The sequence below is a fragment of the Leptopilina boulardi genome, unplaced genomic scaffold, assembly GCF_019393585.1.
Source record: "Leptopilina boulardi isolate dan_hultmark-lab unplaced genomic scaffold, ZJU_Lbou_2.1 LbouV2_325, whole genome shotgun sequence".
NCBI lineage: Eukaryota > Metazoa > Arthropoda > Insecta > Hymenoptera > Figitidae > Leptopilina > Leptopilina boulardi.
This window is the reverse complement of record NW_026137891.1, coordinates 1,744,233-1,758,898: the sequence shown is the minus strand read 5'-3', so window position 1 is coordinate 1,758,898 and position 14,666 is coordinate 1,744,233. Positions and strand designations below refer to the sequence as shown.

Here is a 14,666-nt window from a genome sequence, read left to right as displayed (position 1 = left end):
AAAACAAAAAAGAAAGATAATAATTGTAATTACGTTTTAAGAAAACTAATTTTGAAAAAAAAAACAAATGAAATAAAAATTGGAAACAAAATTACTGTAAATTTTTGACTAATCTCCCGTTTCTCAAATTTCCTCTCTTGAAAAAAGCGATAATTTTTTTTTTCTAATTAAATTAAATCACAAATATATAAATTTTGCCATTAAAAAGAAAATAAAATTTAAAAAAAAGAGATTAAATACAGGAAAATTGTCATGACACTCGATGTTTAAGAGAATCGATGGTAAAACTCGTTCAACTAATCAGAGATGCCAATGACATAATATCACTGACGAACAAGATGCCAGTTGATTGCACTAGTTAATTCAATGCATGAAAGTAGGTTGAGTAAGATTTTGTAAAAGCAGGTCGAGGCGGCTAACTTCTCCTTTGTATTCTCATTAATGTTTTTCATTTTATTCAAATATTTTATTCCTAATTATCATTTTTTTTAATAAACAAAAAAATTCTCCACAATAGAATATTTCAGTTATAAGAAAAAACTAAACACTATTCAGTTCCCCTTCAAAAAATTTTTTTTATTTTCCCCTTTGAATTTTTTTTTTTTCATGTGAAATTAATAGTTCACATATTGCAATAAATATGAAACATAATTATTTTAAAAAATAACATTTATCAGTATTACAGCAATAGGTGAACGATAAGAAATGATATTTGGTTCAATAATAATTATAATAATAATAATAATGTTTATCTCAGAAGCAAGACGGAACTTTTTATCAGATGAATTTCCACAATGACTGTTGGAAGCAGTTTTCTATATTTTTGATTTCATTTTAAAATACAGTTTTATAGAAAAGAAATCGGAAATGAAATGTGGATAAAATACTAAAATTTTTAAAAGTTAGGAATAATTTCGATAGTAAAATAGTTTCGGTAGCAAAATAAAAAAAAAGATACAAGAGGGGGGATAGTTAAATTTAGAAAAAAGGGACTTAATTTTTTTTTTTTAAATCTCTTTCTGAAAATAGAATTAATATTCGAAAAAAAAATCTATTTAAATTGACATTAACAATAAAATTATATAAGGATGGAGAAAGTTTTTCGGGGTATAGTGCGAAGTCAGTGGATAAATCGAACAGTCGATTAAATAAACTGCGGCTAAAGTGAAGGTGTCAATGTAGGCGCAATGAATTTGATGTGTGTTAGTGGCTTGGCATCATGACCTCTTGCATTTTATACCAGCTCAAGTGGACGCACATCCACGACGATGTCGAGGAACGAAGGCCACGGCCTTTTTGGAATTGAACAAGACCAGTTGCCGATTTTTTTTTTTTATTTCAAGATTCTCGTTTTGCAAATTAAAATAGCAATATTTTTTTTTTTTTTGTCTGAAAAAAACTAAATCTTTTATTATTTTTCATAATTAACGATAATTCAATAAAATTCTATTTTCACATAAAAATTGAAGACTGATACAAAATTAAAGGGGCATAATCTAATCGCTCAAAAAATTTGGCAATTATACTTTAAGATTGAAGTAAATTTTGCGATAAATCATCGAGACGAATTCGTTTCGAATTTTAATGACCTTTAAAAGAAAGACTATTGAAAAAAAAAAAGATAGAAAAAAAGTGTATCACGTTCCAGAGGTACCGAAAATAAAATCACTCTCACCAAGGAGCGGAAAAATGAATCACATCTACTAAGTCAATTTCCTGTTGTATATCTCAAATCTATTTCTAGTCAGTACAAAATTTTTATTCTAATTTTTACTCTTTGATTTCGACTCTTGAAATACGACAATAATTAACACCTTTTGAAAGGAAAAAAAATAGAAACTTCCTGACTAAAAAAAGTCATTTGAAAATATTTTCCCCATTAAACTGAAAAATTATCTCATTTAAATGATAGGAAAAATTTAGATTAGATAAATCAAAAAAGATATTGAATGTCAAGGTTTTAGAATAATTTCTATATGAGAAAAATCGAATTAAAATAAATCAGTAAAATCGAGATATAAATTTGGAGCCCAAATTTAAAAAAAAAAATTTATTGCCTAATTTATTATTCAATTTCCTAACAGCACTCAAAATCTCATTAACGTGAGTAATAAAATAAAAATATAAATCACAAAAATTCTAGACAAAATCATAAATATTGTCCTAGGTACTATTTTTACATGATGCCAAATATACAAAGTTGCAGATGTCTAAAATTTAAATCGTCTATTCTTTTCATGAGGGAAACTTGAAGCAGGTAAAACGAGCAGCTGTTTGCCATCAGGGTAACTACATATATATATAATAAAAATACGCACAACTACTCTATAAAGGATAAGAAGATTGAGGGACAAGAAAAGTAGTCTCCTTGAAATTCAATATATGAGAAAATAAAGAATTTTATATCATCTCAAGATCAATAAACTTTCCTCTCTCTCTCTCTTTTTTTTTTTTTTAAAGAAAAATGCCGACATATTTTTTTGAAAAAATATTTTCAAAATTCAAAGAAAAATCTTTGGAGAGTGAGAAAAATGTGATGAATAAATTTGACTCTCCCTACAAGAGCAGGTCGAACCACATTCTCAAACCGGCACTTAGATATACGGATTTAACATGGCGTCTTTTCCTTCCTGCACCCAGAACACACAAAATGGCCACACACCGTCTTTCTCTCTCTTAATATTTTTCCCTTTCCCATATGTCGCTAACAACTTTTCAGTTCTTCATTTACAATTCCCTTTCTTGAATCTAAAAAAAAAAAAAAAAAAACCATAATTGCAACTACTTTTTGCAATGTAATTGCTGCAATAACCAGTCTCTGAGCGACAATTTACGGTTACCATGAGACACCCCACCCACGTGGAGAAAACGTGGTCGGGCATTTCAGCCTTGAGATTTGTAACGAGGAAAGCGTTTCATAAACTTATTTAGATTGTCGTGGGTGAAATTAAATTATTCAATATTTCAATTATATAAATTAATAATTAATAATTAATTATTAATAATGAACAATTAATAATTATTTATTAATAATTAATAAATAATAATTAATTATTAATAATAAAAAGAAGCCAATTATTAATAATCATAAAAATGTGCATTAAAAAATATAACTTACGAATGATTAATGAACATCCTTTCACTTGATTCGAGAATAAAAAATTAAAATTCACTACATAACACTATTTATATGTAGGTATATAAAATCAACTTTTTTTTTCTAATATTTCCTCTATCTTCTAAACTTAGAGATGCGTCACTTGATAAATATTATGCATAAAAAAAATTATTTTTAAAATTGCGTGTAAAGGGCGCAGAATAAAATATATACAATTTTTTTTTTTTTTGGAGTAAAAAAATTTAAAAATTTTCTATAAGCGTATTTGTTTCTTTGTTACATATGGCAGTATTAATTAATTTTTTTTTTTTTATTTTCAAAAAAAAGGGACTTTTCTAAAAGGGAAAAAATCAAAAAAGGGAAATAAAAATCACACTAAGATAGCACAGCACGTGCTGGCTTCTGAGACTTAAAATTTCTCAGAGAACGATGGATGGAAGACCGGCGCCTCCCACTTTGAGAGCTTATGGATACCCTAAGGATCGGATAAATTCGGTTTTACTCGTTTCTTTTCGTTTAACAATGACGTCATAACGTGAAGAGATGAAGGACTTTGAAAGTCCCTCTCTGACCAATTTCTCAGTGGGGAAACTTTATAATATTAAATTTCGGTTGAATTCCACAAGAGTACAATAATAGTTTAAATTAGTTTTCAATATGGTTATCAGACACACACACTAATGAAGACATTAACTTCCCGAGGAAAATTAATTTATTTCAAAGAAAAATAATAATTATTCAATTTCATTGACAACAATAATAAATTAATAATAAGAATTTCCCAAAAAGAAATTTCTCTATGACAAATGAAATTATTCAAAAAAATTTTCAATGAAGAAAATTGATCCATAAAAATAATTTTCACTCATAAAAACCAAAGAATTCAAGAAAATAATCAAAAACAATCCTTTAACGATTTAATACAAAAAAAATTGCCGAAGAAATAGGAAATATTCTTCCAAATTCGATATAAAAACGGTTATTGAAGAAACACAAACATAAACAATACCTAAAGATAACGAAGCTCAAAATCAGTTGGCTAATTTGAAAATTAAATTCTATAATTAAAAATAAAATCAAACATAAAAATAAATAAACTCTTCTGATAATAAAATAAAATAAACGAAAACTTACTCTTTTTCTTTTGTACCATTTTGATGAAATTAAATTATTTTTTTTTTCCACAATAATTGACAAATTACACTATTTACAATTTAAAAAATTTTTATCCATATATAGATTTAAAAATTACTTCGTCAACGAAGAATAAATTGATCAAATATAAATATTAATAAATTAATGGTCAAGTTGCGTAAAACGTTTTAACATTTCAGTATTCGCGAACAAAATAAATATTTAAAGACAACAAAGAAAATTTGATTCTCTTTAAGTCTCTATATAAAAAAAATTTACATAACTTAATTCTAAAGACATACACACGGACACTGAACTATAAACGTTTGGGTAACGACAAACTGACGACTGGCAAAAATAGGATGAAAACTACAAAATTTACAAATTGAAACCGATAATTATGATGATAAAATTATATTTCTCTATTGTCAATGAAAACCAATGATAATTTCCCTATTTTTCAGAGAAAAATATTGACCAATAAGGTTTTCATTTGCTGACGCGACCCCCTTCTCCAATCAAAAGGACATCAAATGTAAACAAGTCGCGAAAATTTTCTAGAAAAGTCACATTAATGAGTTGAACGCTTAAGCAAATGTCGTAGTTAATTAACCTACACAAATTTCAAATTAAATACAGTAAAAAAATTATTTTTTTTCAAAATTAAATAATTTTTCTTTTTTTGATTATAAAGACACATTTTTATGAGCTATAAATAATTTTTCCAATGCGAAGAAATAATAGAAGGTCATATTTAAAAAATTTTTGTTTCAAACAAGTTTAACTGATTCAAAAAATTAGTTTTCAACTTTAAAAATATTTTTCTTAATTAAAAAAAGAAGATAAAATAATTCTAAATAGAAATAAAATAATTTATAATAATTAAAAAATATATTTCTCAAGAAGATGAAATTTTAATTATTTATCTGAAACCGACAGAAATTATATAAAAATTTATTTGCCGCATCTATGAAAAATATGATGTAATTTAATATTAAATTATATCATTGTATTTTGAAGAAACTTTTTTTTCCTAATCTCAAAGAGACTAAAAACGTCATAGAAAAGATTATTAACGAATATTGACGTTTAAATTTGAGAATATATTTTTAAATAATCAAAATAATGTGAATTTCAATTTTCTTGTGACAAGGAACAATAAATTATTTAAAAAAAATAAAAATTTAATAACAATAAGTTTTGGTAAAATTCGTTTTTTAGTAGAAAAAATGAATTATCTAATGCAAAATAAATATTTATGGAAAGTTAATGTAATTTGAACACTAATTATCTATATTGTTGAAAAACCTGATCTCACTCTGGTTCTTGTGAATGTAAATTAAGTGAAAGTCCACTTCTAGATTTGAGTCAAGTTTCAAAATTCTTAATATACTTAGTGATTTACTATTTATTTATATTAATAAACAATTTAATATTATCCATCTTGTTAATTTATATTATTTAATAGTTATTAAATTAATTCAAATATCTGCAAATTAATCTTAACCTTTTTCATAATTTTGACAAAAAAAAATTTTATTTTGTTTATCTCCGATTTTTTTTCGTGATTTTCAGTCAGAATTAAAATTTTTACCCCTATCCTAATGCTAATATTTCAAGAGATTTTCAATTATAAAAAATAGACAATATTTTTTGAATAAAAGTTTCGAGTTGAAAATTTCAAAAATTATAATTTTACTATTTTTCGAAATTTAATATTTTTTCCAGTACTTTTCATAAAGTTCCCTAACTTTTCCCTAATACGTGCGGCAACACTGGTAATAAATAACATTTTATCGAAAAATATATATTTCTGACAAAACGTTGAATTTTTATTTAATAAAATTTCTGCTTTTTCGAATTTTATAAAGTCAAAATTTTTGTATTTCATCGTATTTAATATTTCATTATCACAAATTGTCATTGCATAGAATTTTTAAAAATCCGGATTCTCATTTGTTTAAACAAATATTTTACAGAAAGATCATGACATCACTAAAATTAATCAATATTGCACTCAGAGAAATAATATATTTGTCTCAGAACAAAATAAATATTTATTTGGTGGAAATAAAAATTTTATTTGCGCTAAACAAAATTTTATTTTTACTAAATTAAATTTTATTATTTGAAACAAATAAAAAGTTATTATACTCTGAAGACAAATATATTTTTATTTTATTCAAATAAATTATTTCTCTGGCTGTGGGAATTATTAATAAAATTCTAATTAGTTATTTAAATTTGTCTTTAAAATGATTCTAAGACAAATGAAAGCTCCAGTAAAATGAAAATTCTTATATAAAAATTCAATCATGTAACAATTTGTAAATGAAAATTTTTTTTCCTATGAATTTGTCAAATAAAAATTCCACCCTACAAATTTTGAAAAACTAAACCCAACAGTCATGTGAATTTTCAAGAAACTAATTACAAAAAACACCAATGGAGAAATAAATATTTAATTAAAAAAAAAATTTTTAAATTTCAATTTTGAAAAAATATTGCAAAAACTTACCATCCAAAGTCTTCTGTTGCGTTTCATTTTTCGGCAGTGTTTCAATTTCTGATTTGTCGCTAGTTTCGCCATTAGTCTTTTGATGAAAATGTTCAGGTTGATTGTGAACAGGCGTTGGTGTTGTACCTCTTGAATTGGCATTTTTCTCATTTGCCTTCCTCTCCCTTTGTTCTTTTGATTCCTTAATCAATGGTGGCATCTCAGGTATGGTAATGGCATTTGGAGGAATATTTGGATTTTGATATTTCCGACGTGATGGCGGCGATGAGCTTGATTTATTTTTGTTGACTAAATTTGGGAATGGATCCTTTGTTGGAACTGGGTTGTTATTATTAGCACCCACGGCAGTAGTGGACGGGATAAGGACATCGGGATTATTTGAGCTCGATGTTGATGAAGGAATTGGAGTTGCCTGAGGTAAATTTGTATTCTTCAATTCAACTTCACTTGCAGGCACGTTCACAACACTGACACCTGGAGGCTGTGTGGGAATTTTATTATTATCTTTATTTGTAATGGTAGTAGTAGCAACAGCAGCAGCAGTAGTTACAGAAGAAGAAACAGCAGTAGCCGAGGAATTTGTTTGAACGTGAAATTGTTCTGCGACAGGTGTTGTCACAATTTTCATCGTATCAATTCCTCGTGGCTGAAATTCTTTGATTAATGGCTGAAGTGGCTTTGAATCCACTTTAACCGGGCACGATTCTAATTGAGCCGCATTACTAGAAGTACCTAACGATTGACTGTGTGACGTTAAAGCGCCGGGTAATGTTTGTTGTGTTGGGGTAGGAGGACCGGTATTAGATTGACTATTAGTAGTGGAATTCGTTTGAACTTTGAGGTTCGATAAACTTTGGGATGTAATTTGGGAACTGGGAGATTCGGGTGCGCTTGATGCCACCGGTGAATCGGAACTTGACTCGGTCGCGGCTTTTGCGACCATTGCCGCAAAGTCAGCTATCACAGCCTTGTCGCAATTCTGCAACAATCATCAAATCTACGTGATAGACAGCGAAGCAATTCAATTTACTTAAACAAATCGAGAATACAATAACAAAAATTTTACTCCTTTAATCAAATAATAAATTTACTACGATAATAACAAAAAAATATATATAATTACACAAACGATAAATTCATTTGCAAATTTATTATTTTAATCATTAAATTCAAATAGTAAATAATTTATCTTATCAATTCGTTTTAAGACAAATTATTTACCATTATTATTATTATTATTAAATTGCAGAAAATATCACTATTGTGTTATTTTCAATATATTTTTTAGCAATAATTTGAATTTACGTTAAAATGAAAATAGAAAATTAAATAATAAAAAATCGTTAATGGAAATATTATTAAGCAACCGATTAGAAGAAGTAATAATTTTTTTTTTTTTACAACACTGCATTAAAGTTAAAAAAAATGTTTGATTAAAGAATATCAGAATTCTTCCAGTCGTTTACTTACTATAATGAAATTTCATAAATACTCACTTGCATTTGAGGAGCCTCTCGATTATCGATATCTCCTTTCTCGGATTCATTATTGTAAATCTCTTCGCTGATTGATTTGCCAGTATCAGGATGTATGATTTCAATGGCTTTCGCCCTTCTCTGCTTTCTACTTGAGATACTAGACGCACCTGATGCACCTCCGTTGTGCCCCGTGAATACTTCTTTAAAAAAAAAAAACAAACCAAACAAAAATTACATAAAAGAAAAATACAAATATTACACTAACACAAATTTTATATAAAAAAAAAAAAAAATCACATACCAAAATACAACTTGTATCTATTATTAGAAACATACATTGTTTATTCAATGTGTTAAAATTTAAAAATTTAAGTAATCAATTAATTAAAATAATTAAATTTTAAATTTACAAAAAACAATTAAAGCACTTAAAAACAAAAAAGCTGTTAATCACAGAAAGTTATAAAACTTTGATGTATTATAGCACACAATCTTCTTGGCGTTGTGCAAGGAACTGCTCAAATCTGCCAGCAACGGAAATTCCGAAAGCCACGGACCTGTTTCAGAACTGTGACTGAAGTTGTGTGAGTGGGTCTCTAAAGCGTTAAGGGTAAAGAACCAACCACGAAAACAGTAGTCCCAAATTCTAAGAAACTCATGCTCCTCGAGAAGAAGTGGGAGGAGGGGAGAGATTGGCTGGTCACATACTTAAAAATGCATTTGCAGTTTCATTTATTTGTACAATGAAAAGAAAAATAAAACTAGCAATTAAAAATCAATTTAGCTTAAATGCTTTTGTCACATTTTCTATTATAATAGTGTGCAATAAACCTTTAGTTACCAGCATTAAATTATATTTTAATTATCTAATTAACTATACATAATATAATGAATAATTTGAATATAATTTCTTTTCCTATTAACTTTTGTTAAGGGTGTTTAGGGACAGTTTCATCAAATCCGGTTAAAAATAAATCAGCGTTTAAATCCCTAATCGACCAATCATGAGCGATTAAATTGTCTTCAATCACTGATTAACTTTTAACCAGAGTTGGTGAAATTCAATTTAACATAATTTCAAACTAAAAGAATTGTTTTTAACAAATAAAAGTATAAAATTAATTTTATTAAATTTTAAAAGTACAATTTTCAAAATAAATTATTTTGCTCAAGAATTTTGTTAAATATTATTTATTTATTAAGCTTCAGCCTTTCGGTCCAAAAGTGAACTTGGTTTAATACAAAATTAAATAAAAAAAAAAAATAACAAATTTTGTTAAATAATTATTTCACTTTGTTTAAATTTGGTTAACAATTGTAATTTTTATCCAATTCTTACAAATAGCTCATTTTGCTTTTTGAGAGATTTTCTACGATCGTTGAATAACAATATTTTTGTTCGAAAGTTAATAAATAAAATTTTTATTTTTTAAAAATCCATTATTAAACAAAAATACAAATTCACAATTGTAGAGAATCATTCAAAGAGAAAAATAAGCTAATGTTTATAAAAATTGGAATCATTCACTAACTTTTTAAGAAAAAAACATAAAATGTTTATTAATTATTATTTGACAACAAATTTTAAGTGAAAAATAATTTTTTTAAAATTGTACTTTCAAATAAGGACGAAATCAATTTTAAATATATTTAGTTCTGTTCAAAACTACATTTTAGTTTGATGTATGTTAATTGATTGAATCTCTTGAAATAAATTTAAAAAATTTTAATTTCAAAAATTGAATTAAATTAAAATTTACAAAATTGAACATTTCTACAAAATGCAAATAGTTACAATTTTTTATTAATAAGAAAAATTTTTGATTTCTCTCAATATTATTTAAAAATATTTTTCTACTATTGTTATTAAAATGTATTGAAAAAAAGAAAGGAATTGTTAAGTGAAAAACAAAGAAAATAATAATAAAAATATAACAATTAAAATTGTTAACAACTGTAAGAAAATGTGATTTTAATATAATCTTGTTTTTTTCAACGAAAAGAGTAATAGAAATAGATACATAGATTAAAAAACTGTAAAATTCTTTTTGAATATTAAATGTTTAAATATAGAAACAGTTTTAATATTATTTACAATAGCCTTGTACTTTTTCAAGTGTGAGGGGAAATTCAAAGACCAAATTGCAAAAATACGAAAAAATATTTTTTTAAAAGAAAACTTACCCGAGGGTGCCACGGATATCATCGTTGGCATTGGTTGAGGTTGTTGTGCAGGTTGCTGAAGGGTACCTTGAGGAACAACAGTACTTCCCTGAGCATTTGTCAATTGTCCTTGCATATGCTGTGCATTACTATTAACAGCATTTGCAGAAGCCGCCCTTATGAATGCATGATTCACTGGATACACGGCAAAATTACCTGCTAAAATAAAATAAAAACAAATTATTATTTCATTTCAAAAAAAAATTACAATCTAATTACCCAAAACTATTTAATTCAAAAAACAATTAATATTAAATACTTACATTGCTGTGAATAAAAAAATGGACTTGGTGTAATAATTGCGGTTGGGGGATGTGGGTACTGATAAAATGGACTTTGTCCTTGATTGTGATGCGGTTGAGGAGGACGCAACTGAAATAAATAATTTTTTTTTTATTTCAATTTTTTAAAAATAAATATTTTTTTTAAATTCATAAATTGAGAAAGTAAAAAATAATTTAGAAATAAAATGAATTACCGGCATGGACATTGGATAATTTACAGGTTGTTGGTGTTGATGTTGAAGATTAGAAAGTTGACTTTGGACGAACATTCCTGGAAAATTATGATGTGAATATTGCATTTGTTGAGCACCCGCACTAGGGGCTCCACCCATGCTTATCACTTGGGTGCTACCGCCACCCTGACCACCTCTGTGATTCATCCCTCTTGGTTGCTGAGGCCTCGGACCCGCTGAATAGTAAGCCTGAGGAAATTATATTAAATTTTACCATCCTACATCTTATTATAACAAATTTTTGTCAATTAAGGACATGTCAAAGGTTATATATTTCATAATAGAGATCTACTTTATCAATTGCTTATTATTATTCTCTCTCTATAATTTATTACAAAAGAAAATTAATATTTAATTTGATTATTTTGTGATTTTCATCTTATTTGAAGTTTTAATTTGGCAAATAATTTATTTTTATTGTAAACTTACTTGTGAGGATGGCCTCTGTTGATTAGTAACAAAAACGGTTTGTAAATGGCCCTGTTTCCCCATTTCTTGAGGTGAAGGTGTATGTACAGGGGGTGTTGTTGTGGGAGTTGGACCCTGAGGTTGTTGAGGCTGTACACCTGGTGTTTGTGCTTGTGGAGGTGGTTGTTGTCCACCAGCTGGACCTCCTGGTGGAATTCCTGTTTGCGTTTGTCCTATAGACTGTATACCTCCTAGAGGAGGACCTCTACCTCCTGGTACACCAACGTTTCCCCCGCCACCACCCACCTGCCCACCTGGCTGGGCACCGTAACTCTGTCCAGGAACATGAAACTCCGATCCTGAAACAAAAATTAATAATTAGTCATAAAATCTCAAAAATTATTTTTTTTTTAAATTCTAGGTTTCTTCATTTAATTTTTCAATTTCTTTTTTTTCACATTTTTACGATGTTTAGAAAACGGAAATAATGTAACACCTATTAAAATGCTATTTATCAAAAAAAAAAAGAGGCGCAACAGGTTACTCCGAGAGTTTTTTTTTATGCTATTAAGTTAAAACTCGATAATATAACACAGCATATTGTATAAAAAACCTACACTTACAAGAGAATGCAGTGATAATATACGTCCAGATGGAAGCAAAGAAAAAAGGATTTCTATCGTTGGGAGAAACTTGAATCACGTGCTCTCATGAAAATAATTTCTTCAGACATTCTTGCAATTGAACGACAAACGTTTTTTTAAAAAAAAAAAAAAGACCAATAATACAAAACAGGTAATTAAGTGTCTCCTTCAATTGACGTTGCTCACACAGACACTAAACACATTGACAACAGTTCCAAGAACTGTATTTTTAGGTTATGTTTTACACTTACACAAAAAAAACCCCTTTTTACTCCAAAATTCAAATATTAACAATAAAAATATTTCAAAAAAAGTTAAAAATAATAAATTACAGTATTCTTTCTTAAATAATCACGTGTTTTTCAATATACAGATTTTATAACGATTTAAAAACATTCGAAAGAGACTATTTAAATTTTACTTCCTGTAAATGCAAAAATAATACTTAAAAAAAAAAAAAAAAAAAAGAACACGAAACACCGGAAATTGTGTGACGTTGACGAAGGAAGTCGCGCGTCGATTGCTCACATACGCGTGTCGAACAATATTTTCTCAATTGTCAATAGGGGGGAATGTGATTTTTTTAATTGTTTAAAAAAAAATCACCATAAAATTAGTCATAAGAGTTTGTTAAAACGTCAAAAAATTAAAATTAATATTAAAAAAAATCCAAGTATATTATCACGCACAAAATAACTAGCGAGAGTGAATGTTCAATGATCACCACTATCCAATGGTAGCAAGTAGCCTTGTTTGCACGTGTGCGTAGGCAAAAGCAGTGCTGCCAACTGGTGTCACCCGGGTATATCACCTACAAGGAAAGAGGGGTGAGGCCATTCAGGGGCGTAACAATTAATTTTTCAAAACAATTACTAAAAAAAAAAAATAAATAAATAAATTCAAATAAAATATTAATATTCAAAATTAAAAATTCCAATTTCAATACAAAAAATAGAATTACAATTTTTTGTATACATTTCTTTTTTTTAAAAACTCCCTAACCTTGATTTTTAAAATTAAATTTTCCAGTTACTGGAAACAATTTAAAATTCTCTGATAATTATTATCTATACTTAAATCAAGATTTAATACATTTTAGGAATGTATTTTATTTTTTTAATCTAATCATTCTCACAGCTAAAATTATTATAAGTTTGACAATTTTTTCGTAAATCAATAAGATAAATTTGTTTTGAAAAATATTTAAAAATTCATATTTTGTCACAAATAATCAAATTAAATGGGGGAAAAAAAAATTAAATACACAAATATTATTTGTGTAAAAAAATTTTATCAAAAAAAAAGGTGGTGGTGGTGGTAAGAAACGTCAATTTTTCAGATAAGAAGATAAATGCGAAATTTTCTCTCTCTCTCTCTTTTTCTAACAACAAAATGGAGACTTGGACATTATAAGCAAGGAACTCAATAGCCTTCTACGAGGTCACGACGTTCATCATAGATTGGCCTAGAGCGCATTCTGGAATGCAAGGGGGGCCGAACCCGTTGCCTACGTCATTTCCCGTTGGCGGAATGACGTAACGGCGTCTGCTCAATGGAATTTTCACGTTACGGACTCTGCGCGAGTACAACTTTTGATTGGAACATCGTCGTCGTCGTCTCCGTCTCTTTACTAAAAAGCTAGAACTTATTATTGATCATCAAAAAAAAAGAGGAACTGTGCTAAAAAAAAACGCGACAAAACTCCAGACACCAAAATCTACCTTTCATATATATAAAAAGCTAGGTCAACTACACACACGTTTATATACACCGCCAAATCTAAAGTTAGATCATCTCAATTTAAAATTAGATAATTCGTGACTAACTTCATCTATTAATAGTATCACACCCTGATTAATCTTTATCCAATGATCGAAAATGTAATAAATATTTTCTCCTACTAAACAAAACAAAAAAAAAAATAACACATAAATATTCCATAAAAATCGTGAGTTCGAATTTTTTCAATTTAATTTATAAAATTAATTTTTTTAAATAATAAAACTAATTTTTATAAATAATTTATAAAATTATTTTTTAAATAATAAAACTAACTTTTTTTAAATAATAAAACTAATTTTTATAAATAATTTATAAAATTAATTTTTTTAAATAATAAAAATAATTTTTTTAAATAATTAATAAAACTAATTTTTATAAATAATTTATAAAATTAATTTTTTTAAATAATAAAACTAATTTTTATAAATAATTTATAAAATTAATTTTTTTAAATAATAAAAATAATTTTTATAAATAATTTATAAAATTAATTTATGATTAATTGAAAGTATTTAAAAAAAAGTTATTTACAGAAATTCTGAAACAGCTAAATAAACATTTTTTTTTTAAATGGTTTGAACATAAAAGGTAACTAACAGGAAAATGACACTTTTTAAACATTATTTGCATAAAATATTCCTTGTGAAACCAGAGAAATACTACAAATTTTTTTTTATATTTACACAGTTTTAATATCAATTGGTGCTTTATTAAATGGAATTAATTTTTATCAAAACAAACAATAATATGGAATAATATTGTTTAATTGGAACATTTTTTAATTTAATTCATAATTTATTAAAAATAAATATAAATTTATAAAATTAATATAAATTTATAAAAT

General features: G+C 26.7%; 1 protein-coding gene across 2 annotated transcripts in view; it reads right to left on the bottom strand.

Annotated features, from left to right (window-relative positions):
• Positions 1 to 14,666, bottom strand: part of LOC127284721 (eukaryotic translation initiation factor 4 gamma 3-like) — a 53,440-nt gene that overhangs the window by 15,392 nt on the left and 23,382 nt on the right. For both annotated transcript variants that reach the window (XM_051310344.1, XM_051310343.1), the window contains exons 2-7: positions 11,418 to 11,755; positions 10,950 to 11,177; positions 10,735 to 10,843; positions 10,433 to 10,630; positions 8,267 to 8,448; positions 6,771 to 7,749 (exon numbers count right to left, since the gene is read on the bottom strand). In XM_051310344.1, coding sequence (XP_051166301.1) covers positions 6,771 to 7,749; positions 8,267 to 8,448; positions 10,433 to 10,630; positions 10,735 to 10,843; positions 10,950 to 11,177; positions 11,418 to 11,755 — 2,034 coding nt within the window. The remainder of the gene's footprint in view (positions 1 to 6,770; positions 7,750 to 8,266; positions 8,449 to 10,432; positions 10,631 to 10,734; positions 10,844 to 10,949; positions 11,178 to 11,417; positions 11,756 to 14,666) is intronic.